General features: G+C 62.4%; 1 protein-coding gene across 10 annotated transcripts in view; it reads left to right on the top strand.

Moving 5' to 3' along the window:
* CRTC1 (CREB regulated transcription coactivator 1) overlaps window positions 1–17,447 on the top strand; it is a 73,737-nt gene extending 56,290 nt beyond the window's left edge. For 3 of the 10 annotated variants that reach the window (XM_029216500.1, XM_029216499.1, XM_029216501.1), the window contains 8 exons: window positions 981–1,021; window positions 1,335–1,705; window positions 6,389–6,522; window positions 8,267–8,581; window positions 10,694–10,798; window positions 14,281–14,367; window positions 14,987–15,167; window positions 16,432–17,447. In XM_029216500.1, the coding sequence (XP_029072333.1) occupies window positions 981–1,021; window positions 1,335–1,705; window positions 6,389–6,522; window positions 8,267–8,581; window positions 10,694–10,798; window positions 14,281–14,367; window positions 14,987–15,167; window positions 16,432–16,643 (1,446 nt within the window). In that variant the 3' untranslated portion in view covers window positions 16,644–17,447. The remainder of the gene's footprint in view (window positions 1–980; window positions 1,022–1,334; window positions 1,706–6,388; window positions 6,523–8,266; window positions 8,582–10,693; window positions 10,799–14,280; window positions 14,368–14,986; window positions 15,168–16,431) is intronic. The other 7 variants (XM_029216506.1, XM_029216504.1, XM_029216509.1 and 4 more) reach the window with 6 other exon arrangements.

The following is a 17,447-nucleotide window of genomic DNA, read 5'->3' as shown; positions in this document are numbered from 1 at the left end:
CCCCCCCCCCCCCCCCCCCCCCCCCCCCCCCCGCTGGTGTGTCCACGCTCCTGTAACACGTCAGCCAGGAGTGTCTGCCCCAGGGCCCGAGAGGCAGAGAGGAATAAGGGAACGTGACACAGCCAAGCCCGCCACTGGCATGCCAGGTTCTGTCCAGTCACGTCTGCTGCCATCGGAAGAGAGTTTCCTCCTTTGTCCTTGAACAGGTCTGGGGACCCTGCAGTTCTTGGATGGTGATAGTGTCCCGGGTTCACAGAAGGGGAAACAGGGTTTCTCTGGGACCCTCTCCCCAGGGCTGGTCTCCAGGGCAGCCACGGTCTCTGTCCTTGGGCCGCGTGGGCCAGGGAGCACGTCAGCAGCAGGGTCACCTGTGGGAGTCGCAGCTCTGGGGCACCGCACCGCTGCAAGGCGGGTCAGCAGGGGGCGTGGGGAGCGCCCTCTGTGTACTTAGGGCATGCAGTTTGAGCCTCCTCAGGCTTTCCCACGTGGTGTCCTTCCTTGCCATGGACAGAGGCACACAGAACAGAGGCAGCCCCTGCCACTGGAGCCCTGCCTGCCTCCATTCAGGAGTGACACAGGGTGTTAGCCTGGAGTTTTCAGTAACCCTGCCCCCCGGCTGGCTGCTAACAGCCATGGTACAGCCCTGTGGGGGTTCAGATGTGAAGAGTGGGCAAGCTTCCTCTTCTTCCCCAATGCCTGCTCTCACAGGGGACCACGCCACCCCTGGGCTGTGCCCACAGGTAGACAGAGTTGAAGCTGGGAGGGGGCTGTAGAAAGACCATCTCCACACAACTCTTGGTTTTGCCCCTGGGTGTGTCTGGGGCAGGCCCCCCCAGTGCCATGGGGCCACGTGTTCTTCATCTGCAGATGAACTCCATTCTTGTTGAGCATTTCTTAGCCCTGGTGGGGAGAAGCCATGTTGTGAGGAGGAGCGGTGCACGTGAGGAGGCCAGCTCAGCCTCTGCCGTCTTCTCTTTCAGACGGGGTCCAGGCCCAAGTCCTGCGAGGTCCCTGGAATCAAGTAAGTCTCAGCAGGGCCCACCCTGTGTGCCCAAGGCCACCCTGGGCTGCTTGGACGATGCCAGGGCTTCCCCTCCGCTCATGAGGCTACATATCCTGACAAGAGGGACACTGTGCCGCTGGCAGCCACCCAGCAAGCCCCACCGCAGGGGGACACGCCTACCGCTCCTTCCCTGAGATGACAGAGCCCCTGTCCTAGCCCCAGCACACTCACCCCTCAGACACAGTGGGAGGACCCTCACCCCGGCCCCCATCCCACAGGGATAGGCTGCTTCCTGAGGTTCCACTGGAGGTGCTGACAGTCGTTTCTCCAGCAGGGCAGTGCCTAATTATGGGGTGTCATTTTGCGCCTACGAATTTTTTTGCACCAGCCTTCTTCTGCCCCTGCCACAGCTTTCGTGGGAGAACAGGCCAGCCGCCACCCCGAGAGCTCACCGCCCCCTCTGTCTGGCCTTTCCCCCCAGCATCTTTCCATCCGCCGACCAGGAAAACACTACAGCCCTGATCCCTGCCACCCACAACACGGGGGGCTCCCTGCCTGACCTGACCAACATCCACTTCCCCTCCCCCCTCCCGACCCCGCTGGACCCCGAGGAGCCCACCTTCCCCGCGCTGAGCAGCTCCAGCAGCACCGGCAACCTCGCAGCCAACCTGACACACCTGGGCATCGGCGGTGCCGGCCAGGGTAAGGCTGGGCTGGGCGGCGGGGACACTCCCTTCCCTGACAGAGGTCACCGTCTAGTGAGAATGACAAGTGTGTTTGAATGATGACTTAGCAGGGTCACGTCCAAAATGCCAGGCATGGGGGTGGAGCACAGAGTCCACCACGGGGGTTCAGGGTTGCCAGGCTGACCCAAGGGGAAAGGCATCTGGGCAGAGGGCACAGCCTGGGCAGAGGACCAGGGCTGGGAAAGCTCATGCTCCCAGGGATGGGACCATGGTTCTTAGGGGGGGCTGGGGGCTTCAGAGACTTGGGGTGTGCCAGGCTTTCCTCATGCCCTTCATCAAGGGACAGGCCTGATCTGTTCCTCTCCCCCGCCTCTCCCACTCCCCCCACCCCGACCCCCCAATCCCCCGACCGTGGCTGCCTACTTAGGATGCTCCAGCCCGGCCCCCTCCCCTGAGGACGATTCATGGGCCCCTGGCCTGTCCCAGTATCCCCCGGTGCTGCCCCAACCCTGTTCCTCCTCGGGACTTCCGGCAGCACCGTCCTCCTATGACTCAGGCAGGGACCCTGGAGGTGTCCCCCTCCACTCAGACCCTCTCCCCTGCGTGGCCTCCATCTGCTTGCTCCCTGACCAGCCCCTGCCTCTTCTCCACCCAGAAGGGCCATCAGCTCATGGCCCTCCTCTGGTCAGGACCTTGCACAGCACCTCAGTTTCCTCCCTAGTGAAAGCTTGAGACCCGCGGGGCCCCCTAATTCCTGCTGCCCATGCCGACTCCTCTCCAGCCAACCGGCTTACCGCGGGGCCTTTGCACATGCCACCCCACCCACACAGCGCTCCTCCAGGCTCCTCACCCCGTTCCCTCTGCAGGCCTTCCTGACTCCCTGCCCATGCCCCTGCCCATGCCCCCTCTCACACTGGGTTGCTTTTCTGCACTCACCGTGCTGCTGTTGAGTCACTATTTTGCTCTTTCGTCTGTCCCCTGGGCTGGGCCTTGATCTCCCACGCCCTTGATCTGACCCCTCTACCCACGTTGACTGTGGGAGGCGTGGGTTTGCGCCCAGGGAGGAGACAGGACGGGCCCCCAACAGCCTGGTGGTGGGACTGGCAGAAGGGGCCGTGGGGACTCACATGTGTCCCCACATGTGTCCGGACTCGGCGGTCGGTGAGAGCACTGCCTCGCTGTGCTCTCCCTGTGTCCTGGAGCCACAGCACAGGTCAGCGCTCAGCCCCCGTCCACAGGCCCACGGCACCTCCGCCCCGACCATGGTGGGTAGCGCCGCGCAGGGTTTTCTGAGAATCACACACTCACGTTCGTGTTTGCCACACTTCCTCTGACTGCCCCGGGGAGAAGCTGACGGTGAGGAATGGGCGGCAGCCCCTGGGCCAGGGCAGAGCCCCATTGGGAGCTTTGCAGAGAGATTTCAGGGTGAAATTGGCCAGCCTTGGAGCCAGGTTGATTCAGGGAGTGAAGGAGAGCAAGGAGCCTGGAGTCATTCCCGGCTTTGGTGCCGACCGGGCCAGGGCCAGGTGAGGGTGGTTGAGGGTGGTGCAGACGTTCCCTAGGTATTTAGGCGAGGAGATAGAGGCCAGAGTGGTGAAGAGGAGAGAGACATTCTGCCTCATGCCATTTAGGCTGTGTTCTTTTTCCCATGCACCTGGCCCCGTGCCCGCTGAGGCTCAGCCATCGGGCAGAGGGTACTGGCCCTGGCCGTGTGCACCCACTCACCCACCCACACCTCCAGGGAAGGCCCAGAAGGCAAAACGAGCAGATTCAGGGGAGCCCCAGATCCGTGGCCCTCCCACCAGTGGGTGGGCAGCATCCACAGATGCCCGTGCAAGGAAGGAAATCAGAAGGTTGGCCCTGGGGCTGCTGGCCCTCGGGCAGAGAGTCGCTGTTTCCCGGCCCCCGTTTTTCTCCTCACGCCTTGGCAGCAGCCTCCAGGGCACCACCCCCTCCGCTGGAGGGCCCTTGGCAGCCCCCCAGCGCCCGCCCGGGAGCCTCGCACCTCCAGCCCGCGCCGAGTCTAAACAAGTACAGGAAAACACAACACATGTGAAAACCATAGATGCGGGAATGAGTGCAGACCCCGAGCGTGGGGCCCAGACCCCAGCCTGCCTGGCTCAGAGCTTCGGCCCGGTAATGTCTGACATGTGTTCAGTTGTTTGGGAACCTGCTGCGCTCCAGCAGCTCGCCTGGCGGGGGCCTCACTCTCCGGGTGTGTTTTAAATCAAGCAGAGCCACCGGCCCCTGGCACACATGGAGATCGCCCCCCACACCACCCGGCCCACCCTGCAGTCAGGACGGGAGCCGGTGGAGGAGGAGGACGGAGGCCTCCGCCGCCAGGGAGACAGTGGCCCCTCTCATCTCCTTCCAAGTTTGCCAAAGTCGTTTCCCTGGCTGCATGCCGGAAGCGGGAAGTGGGCAGGCTGAGGTCCTCCTTCCCTGCACAGCTCCGTGGCCAGCTAGCCCCGTGCACAGGGCTTCCATGCCACTGGGGCGGGCTCCTGCCACCTGGGCTGCCCTCCCCTGGCAGCTGTCCCTGCCCACGCTAGGCTTCCCTTCCAGCTGGCCCCACTTCTTTTCCTAAAGTTGATCCAGGTTGTCAAAAGGAACTCAACAGCAAGGCATCCCTTGGCCCTCCTGGCCCAACTGGTGTCTCAGGGGGTGGTGGCCGCCCCATGTGAGGCCAGGAGCTCACGTTACAGCCTAGCAGAGGATTAAAAACTCCCTTGTCTTCAGGACAGACGTCAGAGGCGGCAGCTGAAGGGCCAAATCCAGCCCCCCAGCGTATTTTGGCTTTCTTACACGATTGTGTGTGTGATGCTTTGAATTGACATTCAAATATGCACATAAAAACCTGGATTTCCAGCTTCTCTTGAAGAGTCAGGCCCAGCAATGGTGGGTCGAGGTCGTGTGCCTCAAGCTGGGCTAGAGCACTCCAGTTTGCTGCGGGCCCCTCCCGTCCCCGTCGCCCCTCTGTCCCCGCCACTCTTGGCATCTGCCCCCGCTGCTTACCGAGCCCCGACATCTGCTCCCGACGTGCATGTTGAGCGTTCCTCGGCCCGCTGGACACATGAAGCGTCAGATGCTCAGAGAAGACGAGGGAGCAGTGCAGGGTCCCGACTCCCAGTGTGCTCTCAGCAGGCGTCTTCCGGACTCCTCCTGACTAGGCCTCTGTCGATGGCTCCCTTGACGTCGCTGTGTTTGCAGCAGCCTGATTCTGGGCCCAAGGTCTGTGCAGAAACTGGCCCCCGGGGGCTCCGCTACAGGAGCTGTCGACGGTGCCAGGCCCCCCCAGCAGTGCTCAGCCGAGTGGAGCGGCCAGGGCATCCGAGGGGAAGTGCAGGCGTGACCGGGCTCGCCTTGCACAGATGACACAGCCCCAGCGAACAGCTGCCTGGGGTAGAGGGAAGGCTGCCCGTCATCTCCCGTCAGTGTATGCTGGGTGCGTTCTTGCCAGCCCTGGAACCTGCCACCTCACCCGCTGGAACCAGGTTGATCCGGTGCCCTCCGCGGGGTGGGGCCAGCTCCCCCAGTGAGTCAGGCACCTTCACCTGGCCTTGACTGCTGGCCAGATTCTCTCGGAGCCTGCTCACGACCTCCTCAGGGCCTCGCGGTGAACTGGAGAGGACAAAGAAACTGAGTCTGGGGTGATCAGGCCAGGCCCCCAGGGCTCCCCTCCTGCCCCCAGCATCAGGGGGCCCATTGCTTCCCTGGCACAGTGCCCCAGGATCCTCTGGCAGGCCCCAACACACTGAACTTGACCTCACTTAGCTCCTTCACAGCAGACACATCCAGGGATCAGATTGCTGGGGGAGGGGGCCAGGGTGAGGGAAGGGGTGACTTGGAGCACCCCCGCCCCCAGCAAAAGCTCCATCAGGAAGAAGATAAAATAACTGAGTTTCTTGCTCAGGTATCCTGATGGGGTTGGTGCTGCAGCATGGGGAGTGCATGAGGTGGGAGGAGAAGGTTGTGGGTGCGTGTTGTGGGGGGAAGGGCTGCTAGATACAGAGGTCAGGGGCCAAGAGGAGATCTGGCCAATGGAGCAGTTATGGGAAGGGGCACGTTCACGGAATGGGGGTGAGGAGAACGATGAGGCTCAAGAAGAAACTGCAGCATCAGGCAGCACCGATTTGGTTGGAGCTAACCAAAACCCAAGCCATTTTAGGAAAAAAAAAAAAAAAAAGGAGGGAGACTGTCTCTGAAACCAGGGAAGTGCCAGCATGGCTGGATCTGGGGCTCAGGTGCTATCTCTGCCCCTCATTTCCCTTGTGGTTACCAGGATGCCTCCTCACACAATTCTGGACCTCCCTTCCTGGAGTTCCATCAAAAGCCCCCGGGCAGGGTCTCATTTGGCCAGCCTAGTCACATGTCCATCTGGGGGCCAATCATGCGGTAGCCCAGAGGTGGGGAAGCGCTGATTGGCAGGGCCTGCGGGACACGCCCCTCCTGGAGGGATGGCAGGATCTGTGGGGAGAGTGTTGGTCAGCACTGGAGGTGGGAGCCCATGCAGAGCTGGGGGACCCTGAGGTCAGGGTATCGGGACCTCAGAGGGGGCATCCCGGGTTTGGTGATCAGGATGTGCCCACTGGCGTCTGTCTGAGCGATTGGACTGTCCTCAGCAGTGACCCTGGGTGTGTGAGTGCCCCCTGCCATGATCCCAGTGGCTGGCATCATGCCCACCCTCCCTTCCTTTCAGGGATGAGCACACCTGTCTCCTCGCCGCAGCACCGCCCGGCCGGCGTCAGCCCGCTGTCCCTGAGCACGGAGGCAAGGCGGCAGCAGGCCCAGCAGGTGTCGCCCACTCTCTCCCCACTGTCACCCATCACTCAGGTGCGAGGGCTCAGTGGGGCGGGGGAGGTGGGGCCCGGCTCTGCCTCTCTGGGAGGCCTCACGCTCCCTCCAGGGAGCAGAATCCTGAAAATCTTGCCAACATTTTTTTTGCTTTTTGTTGTCAAATTTTCAAACACACGGGGAATGCAGAAATCAGTGGCCTGGATTCCCCTGTGCCCATCATGGCTGTTAGCTTGTGCCCGTGTGACTGGGCATTCTTTATTATGCTGTTCTCTTCTTTAAGATCTAGTTGCAATTTCCCAAAATAAAATGTTCAGAGAAGGTTCCCCCCACCACCACCAATTTACCATGTTTGCTTTGTCTGCTTCTTTGGTAGTTTTGTGTGTGTGTAGGAGTTGGTCCGTTTCATCAGAGTTATCCCACGTGCCAGCACACAGTGGTTCGTAGTACTCTCATAATCCTTTTTATTTCTGTGAAGTGGTTAGTAACGTTGCCCCTTTCGTTTCCGATTTCCATAATTGGAATCTTCTCTTTTTTGGTCAATCCAGGCTCATAGAACGAGTTAGGAAGTGTTCCCTCCTCTTCTATTTTGTTGAAAAGTTTGAGAAGCATTGGTATTAATCCTTCTTTGAACATTTGGTAGAATTCAGTGAAGGTGCTGCGGTCTTGGCAGATCTTCACTGGAAAGTTTTTGGTGGCTGATCCCACCTCCTTACTCATATCGGTCCTACTCAGACGTCCTTTCCCTTCTTGGGTCCGTTTCGGTAGTCTGTGTGTTCTGAGGAATTTGTCCACTTTGTCTGCTTTTCAGTCCCTAATAGATAATATTGTTTCTTCGGTTTTTAACATGACCTCGATGGTCTTATCCACCCACAACGAAATTAACAGTAGTTCTTCTATACCTTCCGATGCCCGGCCTGGTCTCGGCTGTCCACAGTGTCTCTGTCTCTTGTACGGTTCTTGTTCAGATCAGGATCCAAACAGAGCCATGCGTGGCTCCTAGCGGCTGTGTCTTCAGTCTCTTCATCCGTGACCCCAGCCTCTTCTCCCCTCCCCGCCACGCCCCACCCCTGAGGCCTGCCTTCCCTTTCCGGAAACTGCCTTCCGGCCACTCCTTTCCTGCGTCCTGCTAAGTGTTTACATCCTGTAGCTCCTGGGCATATCCAGCCTCCCTCAGAGGGCAGGAGCCCATGCCTGCCTGCCTGCCTGAGGAACTGTCCGCGCAGACTCGTGAGCCTGGAAAACTTGCCTCTGGTTATTTTCCTCTTTCCAACTCCAAGAGGGGCCCGAGCTGGTCATTGCCGAGTGACCACACAGGAGCCTCCGTCAGCCCCACCGTCTCCAGCCTCCCCTTGGTGCCCAGGCTGCAGGGTGGCGGGAGGGGGTTCCTTCTCCCCGGCAGGACCCCACAGGGGCTAGGTGCTGGATCCCCGCTGGGCTACCAGAGTGTGGTGCCCTGTGCCTGCCCACAGTGGGGAAACTCCAGCTCAGAGAGGCGGGGGATGGGGGCGGAGCATCCTGAGTCTCTGCAAGTGTGGAAGGGTGTGCAGCGAGAAAGGCTCACTGGGGGCAGGCCTACTGAGCTGCAGCCCAGTCCTCCGTGGGCCTTGGGGGAAGCCCGCTCCGCTTCCCTGGTCCAGGGTCTGGACATCCCTCTGTTCATCTCTCACTTCAGTGTCAATCACGCCAGGCCATGGGGGTCCCCTGGGGGCCAGGTGCTCACAGCCCGCTCGGCCCACTCCTTTGAGCATGTGTCCCACCTGATGCCCTCCTCTCCATTCAGGCCGTGGCCATGGATGCCCTGTCTCTGGAGCAGCAGCTGCCCTACGCCTTCTTCACCCAGGCGGGCTCTCAGCCGCCGCCGCCGCCGCCTCAGCCTCAGCCCCCGCCCCCGCCCCCGCCTGCGTCCCAGCAGCAGCCGCCCCCGCCGCCCCCGCAGGTGCCTGTCGGCCTCCCCCAGGGCGGCTCCCTGATGCCGAGCGCCAGCCTGACTCGGGGGCCCCAACTGCCCCCGCTTGCGGTCACGGTACCATCCTCTCTCCCCCAGTCCCCGCCAGAGAACTCGGGCCAGCCGCCGATGGGGATCGACACTGCCTCGGTAAGCCCGGGGCGGGGCCTGACGGCGGGGGGGGGGGGGGGGGGGGGGGGGCGGGGGTGGGGCTTGTGCAGGAGGAGCCCAGGGGCTGTGGGAGACCCCCATCAGACCTGCAGGAGGAGTGTCACGGTGCCTGGCTTTATCTGCAGCCACCTTGAGGCTCCACTTTGAGGCCAACTTGGCCAGGGGTTGGGGCTGAGGCAAACACTGCCTGGGGCTGGGAGCTCAGTGGGGTATTCTCCCTCGAATCCTCAAGCCAAGTTTGTCACCCCGGTATAGATGGGGAAACTGAGGCACAAGCAGGGGTCAGGTGCCCCAGACTTCACCCAGGACGGGCCACCCCACGTCTGGCTGCCAAGCCCTCCCCCATAGCCCCGATTGCCCCCCTCAGCCCTTCCCACCCAAGACAAGGCTTCCTCGGGGGCAGGGAGAACACGGAGCTCTCAGGGCCTCGGGAATGGACTTCTGAGAGCCAGAGGGATGGAGATGAACTTGGAGGAGAAGAAGGGATGAAGCCAGTTCTGTGATTCATACAGCACAGTGCCCTGGGCTGGGGGCCTGCAGCTCAGACAATGGGACCCCCTTGCCTGGGGCCAGGCTTGGGGTAACAAGTGCTAGGTTTTGACCCCTGCACCCCAAACCTTCCTGCTTGTTCAGACTTTCACCCAGGTTGCCCTGATGGGAAGGGAGTGGTCACAGCTACCTTTGACCACATCCAGAGGAACAGGGACCCACCTTTGGGGCCCAGCCAGCCCTCTCCACTCACTTGGCCCATGGCTGCCAGCCCCAGGATAAATGTCATCAGAACATCATGTGCTCTGTGAAGAACAGGCTCCCCCTGGGTTGGCCAGGGCGGGCAGGTAACCCAACAGGTAGAAACCCACATTTCCAGGCTGCTCTGATCCCTCAGAGGGCAGACCTCAGGGGTCCCCTTGGATGGGACTGCACCCAAGCCTTGCCTTGGGCAGAAACACAGCAGGTATGGAGGTGGCTCTGACAGTGGGGCTGCCTGGGGCACCCAGTTCCATGACACCCTGCCATGGCAGTGCCTCTCTGTGGACCTGGGGGGACATAGGAGACATGGGCTATCCAGGCCAGGCTCTCAGGTCAGGGCGCTGTTGTCGGGCAACCCCCTCCCCTCCCGTGGGAGTGGTGGATCCCTCAGGGCTCAGGTTCCAGTGGCCTCCTCTGTGAGTTTCTGTAGATCCACCCAAGCGAGGAGAATGTCCCTCTGGTCATTTTCCTCTTTCCAACCCGAAGAAGGCCTGAGCTGGTCATTGCCAAGTGACCACGCTGATGTCTCTGACACCCACACCCTCCTGCACGAGCCCCCTGCCCCATCTGGTCTCAACCGCCATCCCAAACTGCTCAGAACAGGCCGCTGAGGAAATGAAGGAGACATAGCACTTAAGGAGCCCTGGGCCGGCCGGCTGGGTCTCACTGAACAAGCTCAGAGAGGTCAGGCAGCTTGCCCAGAGGCACACAGCAGGGCCTCACTGGTTAGGACCAGAGCAGCGTCTAAATCCAGGTCCTGGCCGAGCTCGTCCTGCCCCCCAGAAGTCTGATAAGAAGCCAAGACCCTTTGTCATTCGAGTGAGGAGGTGGCCGTCCTTTGGAAGTCTGTGGACAGCGTAACCGGCGGACTTGTCCCAAGCAATACCAGTGGTAGTGACTACCTGGCGCCAGGAGCCCTGCAGTGTGCCCCAGGTGGCCTTGGCTGTCAGCCCGAGGGCATCTGACCGGCCCTGGCCTTCCCTGCCCTTGCGGGTGTGCGTGTTCACGCGTGTGCGGAGGTGTGCACACGTACGTGGGTGTGGTGTGCGGTCGTGTGAGTGCTCTAAAACCTGCTGAGTAGAACTGATCCCTCCGCCCCTCCCCAGCCCCCCAGGGCGATTCTGTGAGGCTGGGTTCCATGCTCTCTGACAGAATGCCCCCACCCTTCCCAGAGTTGGGTTTGGAGTTAGGGCCCCTTGAGGCCCTGGGCTCAGGTGCCCTCCTGCAGGTGCAGCTCACCTGAGGGATGGGGGCCCTGCCGGGGGTGTCAGCAGCGAACATCCAGTCCCGGGAAGCCAGGCCTGGGGCCCCGCGAGCATCCTGACCTGTCTGTCGTCACAGGCGCCGGCTCTGCAGCAGTACCGTACTAGTGCTGGCTCCCCAGCCAACCAGTCTCCCACCTCACCCGTCTCCAATCAAGGCTTCTCCCCCGGGAGCTCCCCGCAAGTAAGGGACGCCGCCTCCCCTCCCCGGCCTCCCCCACTCCAGCCTAGCTGGCACCCCCCCACGTGTCCCCCATCCACCTGTCTGTCCGCCGTCTGTGCCTCCCGTCTCACTCCACCCCATCTTGTTCACTCCACGCCATCTTGTTCACTCCACCGGGGTGGGGACCGGTGAGGGGTAGCCACCCTGGGCAGTGGCCAAGGAGAAGGCACCCTCTCCCGGAGCTGTCACATTCCCTCGGCGCCTCTGTGGTCCGCGCCAAGCCCCAAGTGGGGTTGGCAGGCTCCCCATTCGCATCGGTGACGTTGGTGTCGCCTTCGCCCCAGCTCTTCACCCCGTGGCTGGGATGCTGAGCCCAGCGTGCGGCTCAGAGCAGGCATCGAGCAGCCCGTGCACCCGTCCCCACCCATGTCTGCCCGCCCTGAGGCCTCCTGCTTCCAGGCTTCTGGAGGTGGAGGCGTGCTCCCCCTGCGTCAGGGTGCAGCTGAGGTGACGGCCAGCGTGTGATGGGGGCTCTGACTCTTCAGCCCCCTCTGCCCCTTAGGATGGCGTGTCTCTCGCCTTCAGACCCCCAGCACAGGAAGCAGCCCCTCCAGTGTCTTCGTCCTCTTCCCACAGATGAGACTGAGGCTTGCCCCAGGCAACAGGCAGGGCTAGATCATGTCTATCAGACTCAGGTTTTCCCTCCATACCAGGCACCACAGGACCCCGATCTCTGACACAGACACACACACACACCCCTTCCAGGTTCCTCAGAATCCCTCTTGGCTCTGCTCCATCCATGGGTGCATTCTGTCTCGAACCTTCTATCAGGGGAGAAGGGTTTCCTGCAAAACTGACATCCAGGCCCCAGACTTCTTGCTGTAGCAGCAGAGCCTCCCCAGGACCCCACCACCCCATCCCCAGGCTGAGAAACCTCAGGAGCTGCTGCAGTGCCCAAGACCCTGAAGTCTCCTTCTCAGCCAGGGGAAGATAGGGCCTTACTTCCCGGGTAGAGCAGGGGGAGGAGCTGTTCCTCCAGGCTGGACGTGGGCTCCCTTGTCCCCGGCGACATGCCCCGCTGTCCATCTCCCAGGCTCGCAGCAACGCACCCCGAGCCAGGCCCTGTGTGTCAGGACAGTAGACCTAGTCCTCAGGGGACCTGAGGCTGTTCTCATGGCTCACTGATACAGGAGGGGCGCTCCCTCCACCACCCACGGCAGCCAGGGGTCCCGCTGGGACTGTTGGCGTGCAGCCCCCCACTCCGCAGAAGGCAGGGAAGGTGCAGTGAGCTCGGGGCCGGCCGGGGGTCAGCCTGGTGTCTGCATGCTCTCCGTCCATCCCTGTCGGCTCTGAGCTCTCGCGGCTGGTCTCGTCACGTGGTGCTGAGGGGACGCGGGAGTGGGAGAAGTTGGTCCAGGCAGGGGAAGCGATAGGGGGCGCCTGCCCGAGGTGGGCAGCCCTGCCTGGGGCTTGTGTACGTGAGGCAGGACAGGAATTTAAGGGTGGAGCAGATCGCTCTCAGGAGAGGTTCTCCTGCACCAAAGTGGGCCATTCTGAGCGGAAAGCACGTCGCTGTCTCATCAAGCCCGTGTCTGTGTGTCGGTTTGTCTGTCCGTCAATTGGGCACTGGCCAGGGAGGCAGGCTGCTCACTCAGATGTGAGGACGGGGCCGGCAGGCTGTCTGGCCCCAACCAGGGGCTCGCTTGGGGGCAAACCATGGTTTCCCACTGCAGCTGGATCTCTGGGGACATACTCATCAGCCCCATGGGCCTGGGTCACCCCACGCCTCCCCGGCCCAGCCAGCATCTCCCCTGGACGCACGAGGCAGCCGCCTTGCCCCACTTGGCCCCAAGCGGATGTCGCGTGTGTCCGGCTGCACCCTGAACCTTAGGCAGCTAGAATTGGCTCCTTTGTGCTGCCCCCTCCAGCCCCAGCCCTTCCATTCTGGGCAGACCTTTCTGGCAAACCCTCATGGTAGCTTCACAGGAGAAGCCATATCTGGGGTCTCCTGCGTGTGCCGGGCCTCTCTGGGGTCAGGGCCATGGGGACAGGGTCAGGGGCCCCAGAACAGCCTGCCCCCGGCCCCAGCCAAGGCCATCATCTACCCGCTTCACAGGTACCCCGCAACCTCACAGCCCCCTTTTCCAAACCTGAGGCTGGCGCCTTTTAGGGCAGATGTGGCCTTTTTGCCACATTGTCTTTTTTGCTTCTTACTCCTTTCGCATTTCTAACTCTTTCCTGGTGTTTGAATGGAATGTGCATCCCCAGGAGCCACCGCGCCAGCCGGAGTGACTGTCCCTTTCTGCGGTCAGTCCACTGAACACCCGGAGCGGCTGGGGGCCTCGTGGCCAACTCCTCTCTGGGATGGAGGCCTGAGAGTCAAGCTTTGGCGGTTGTCAGAGAACGCGGGGGCCTTTCTAGAATAGAGAGCTCAAAGCGGGGGGGTCCAGGGCCTGTGGTCCATGAAGTCTCTGACCTGGAAACGGCCTCAGGGGAGCGACTTCTGCAGGGCCACCCTGTTCTACAGAGGAGGAAACAGGCCAGAGCTCCCAGCCTCGGGGACGCCGAGGGCCCTGGGCGGGGCATCTGTTTCCCCAGGTCTGTTGCCTCCGGTGTGACTTGGCGACACACACGGCCATCCCTTTCCTCCCTTCCACATCCCGCCAGACTCTGTCCTGCCATCTCCCTGGCAGCATCTTGAGAATGGGCGGGAGCTCCACAGTCCTATTCTTGGCATCTCCACTGCCTCAGAGGATCCCCAGCCCCCTGCTCCTCTCCCAGGGGCAGCCCCCATCCCTCTGCCCCAGCTGGCATTGGGCAAACAGGAGTGGGACTGCCTGCCATCCCCCAGGCCCCAGGGCCTCACGGGCAGGCAGGCAGCCGCGGCTGGACAGGTGGGCAGGGGCTTTCCGTGTACCTGTCCCGTGCTCACTCTGTGCACCCTTCCTGCCCACGTGTGTGTGGCCTGCTGCCTGTCTCGCGTCTCCCATGTCTGCGTATCCCACCCTCAACACCCAGAGTATCTCCCGCCTTGCCCCACTCACACACTTTCCTCTGGGGCCTGCCTGTCAGGTGGGGTTTCCGGTCCCTGTGGCCCCTCGTCTTCCATCAGACGACAGCGGGTTCACCCACACCTGAGCTTAAGGAGAGGAGATGGGATGGCACTTTGGGAGAAGTTGGGCGGCAGAGGCCCCCTCCCCAGGAGCAGGTGGTGGAAAGGAGCAATCATCCCGAGAGTAGGGGTGCACCCCTCCACCCCAGTGGGTGTGGGCTCTCCCAGGAGCCCTGAGATAGACGTCATCAGCCTCTCATGTCCTGAGCATCTTCCAGGAAGTTCCAGAGGCCTCTCTCCTCTCCCAGCCCAGGCCGGTGGTGAGGTCCTGGGAGAAGGGTATGGGTGCAGCCAGCCCGTGGGAGCACCACCCCCCCCCACGCCATAGCAGCCTCACCCCCTGCCTGGTTTTGGGAACCCTGACGACAGTGGGCCTCTCTTCTGTCTGCAGCACTCTTCCACCCTGGGCGGCGTGTTTGGGGACTCATACTATGAGCAGCAGATGGCGGCCAGGCAGGCCAATGCTCTGTCCCACCAGGTGAGCAGGCGCCCACCGCAGACGCTCGTCAGACCCCGCCCGCTCCTCTGCGTGAGCTTCTCAGCCTCTCCAGTCTCCAGACTGCAGAGGCCCAGGCCCTGGAGGGGGTGGCTTGGCTTGGCCTCTCCTGGCGTTTGCACCCTGCCCGCAGAACGAGGCCGCCAGCGGAGGGGGGAGGAAGGGTAGGCGGTGAACGCTGGTAGGGACGGGCAGTGGCTGTTACAGCGGTGCCTCGGTGTGGGCCGTGCACGTGGGTTTGCCGGGAGGTTGCAGTGGCTTTGCGTGAAGGCCGGGATTGGGGGCGTGTGGGCACGGGAAGGGTTGGCTGCAGCCTGGAGCTGTTCACTCACTCACTTATCCATCCATCCATCCATCCATCCAGCAAGCTCTGAGGGGGCCGTGTGCCGGCAGGCCCAGGCAGGTTCGGAGACGGGGAGACCCCAAGGCAGAGGGACTCATGCTTGGCAGCCCCAAGTGTACCTTGGCACGGGTGCTGGCCGTCCTGTAGGGGAGGAGGTGCTGGCGGTCGCAGGCAGGCCGGCCAGCCAACCACGGCCGGGGCCCCAGGGTGGCCAGCTCGGGGGGGGCTGGCCTCACACCTGTATGCTTCCTGTCCCAGCTGGAGCAGTTCAACATGATAGAGAATGCCATCAGCTCCAGCAGCCTGTACAGCCCGGGCTCGACACTCAACTACTCACAGGCGGCCATGATGGGCCTCACGGGCAGCCACGGGAGCCTGCCGGACACACAGCAGCTCAGCTTCCCCAGCCACGGCAGCATCCCCAATATCATCCTCACAGGTGAGAGGCCGGGGGAGATGGAGTCCCTGCCCTGCGGGGTGAGGCGCAACGGGGCTGAGGTGTCCCTGCCCAAGGAGGCCAGAACCCACCGACCTCGGCTCACTGCTGGGCTTACAGGACACAGGCTGGGGAGACGCACACTGGACCCTGGACCAGGTGTCCGGTGTCCCAGGCTCAAGAGTGAGAACAGGATGAAACCGGTCTCTCACCTAGCCCTTCACCTCCTGCCCAGTCCCCTGAACCCCGACATGCCGGGGATGCATGTGACTGTGGGGTGGGCCCTGCCTGCTGGGGCTTGTCCCGTGCAGCTGACAGACACGTCAGAGCTCGCGCATGCTGCGTCGGGCCGCCCCGAGCGGCCTGAGCACAGTGCCCAGGCACCCAGGCTTGCGCACGCTCATGTTGAGTGAGTCTTCTCCCAGCAGAGCTCAGACGCTGCAGTCCCCCACCCCCACCCCTCGTCATGCCCCTGAAGGTCCTAGGTTTTATCAAAGACGGAGGCGGTTTCCTCATAAGCCAGGGCTGTCGGGGAATTGAGGGTGAGACCCTCTCAGCAGTCCCCACTGACATCTCTAGGATGGAAGGGGTTCCTGCCCAGAGCTCCCCACAGCCGGAGTGCAGACCCAGTGCCTCCTCCCCGCCCCAAGGGTCTGCAGGAGATGCTCTGGTTGTAGAAGCCTTGGCCTTGGAGGTTGTGTGAGAAGGATCAGGCCTCTGTGATTGTCCAACAGCCCAGAAAGAACGAAACTTTCATATATGTTTCCCAGATTGGGAAACTGAGGCCCAGGATCTCACCACAAGTAGAGGAAGGAGCCCAGGTGTGAACCTGGGTCTCTGCAGGGAAACCCGGGCTTCCCTCCAACCCACAGGGAGGCCCCTGATGCACATGGAGCAGACTGCCTGGCAGAACCTGGCAGAGACTGAGAGGCCCCTGCTCCCTCCAGGTCACACTGAAGTCTGTGTCGCAGCCCTCATCCCAGGGCTTTCCGGCCCTGGTCCCCTGACATCTGGGTTGGGACTGTTCTGTGTGCTATGGGGTGTTGAGCAGCATCCCTGGCCTCCACCCACCTGATACCAGTAGCATTCCCTCCAGTCGTGACAACTAAAAATGTCCCCAGACATCGCAAATGTCCTTTGGGGAACACACTACTCAGGTGAGCTCCCTGGTATGGCCTGAGCATTGATGGGAGCCATGGAGGCGCAGAGTCGGGGTGCGGGGAGTCAGGGCCAAGCTGAGCCTTTTGTGTGTACCCCCCACCCCCAGTGACAGGAGAGTCCCCTCCCAGCCTCTCTAAAGAACTGACCAGCACGCTGGCCGGGGTCGGTGACGTCAGCTTCGATTCTGACAACCAGTTCCCCTTGGACGAACTCAAGATTGACCCCCTGACCCTGGACGGACTGCACATGCTCAATGACCCAGACATGGTCCTGGCCGACCCGGCCACCGAGGACACCTTCCGGATGGACCGTCTGTGAGCCGCACGCTCGGCACACGGCCGCCCAGCCCCCGGCTCCGTCACCCCACTGGTCAGTGGTCCCCACGGCGTCTCCCCAAGCCTGGGGACGGTGGCGCTCCGTCCCTCGCAAACGGCCGAGCTTGTGATTCTGAGCTTGCAATGCCGCCAAGCGCCCCAGCCCACCCGCCCGCCCACCCCGGTTGTCCACCTCCCGCGTGAGGCCGCGTGTCGTCGCCCCCGCGGACCCTCCCTCCCTGCTCTCTCGTCCCCCTGTAAGATGCGGAAAGCGTGCTGGGCAGGGCCGCCGGCCTCGGGGGGCGCCGTGCTCTGCGACGGTGGTGGGATGAGGTGCATCTTGCGACTGTTGTCCAGCTCTCACTGCCTTCCTTTGTCCCCGATCCCCCCACCCGCCCGCGCCCCCAGCCCTTGGTTAGGTAGCGAGCCAGCCCCACCCCGCCGAAAGGAGAAGGCGCCGGGGGCGGGGGGTGGGCGGACATGAAGCAGAAATAAACACTATTTGGACTGCCGTCTTTTATATTTCTGAGCACACACAGAGCACTAGACTCCATCCCACGGAGGTGGGATGCGAACATGTGAACGGAGCATGCGAAGCAGCTACATCTCCCCCGGGGGCCAGTAGGGAAGCCCATGCCCCCGCCTCGCCACCCCCAGCTGGGCCCCTCGGTGGCCACCTTTGCTGTGAAATCCCCACCCAGGCCTGTCGGGGATGCACGTGGAGGCGGGGATTATTTCTAGGGGGTTTTGCGACTTGTTTCCTCTTTCTTTCTCTGTACCGTGGTCACTGTTACTATTATTTAAAGAA

The sequence above is a fragment of the Monodon monoceros genome, unplaced genomic scaffold (assembly GCF_005190385.1).
Source record: "Monodon monoceros isolate NGI ecotype Baffin Bay Population unplaced genomic scaffold, NGI_Narwhal_1 Super_Scaffold_12, whole genome shotgun sequence".
Taxonomy (NCBI): Eukaryota; Metazoa; Chordata; class Mammalia; order Artiodactyla; family Monodontidae; genus Monodon; species Monodon monoceros.
This window is presented reverse-complemented; position numbering and strand designations above follow the sequence as displayed.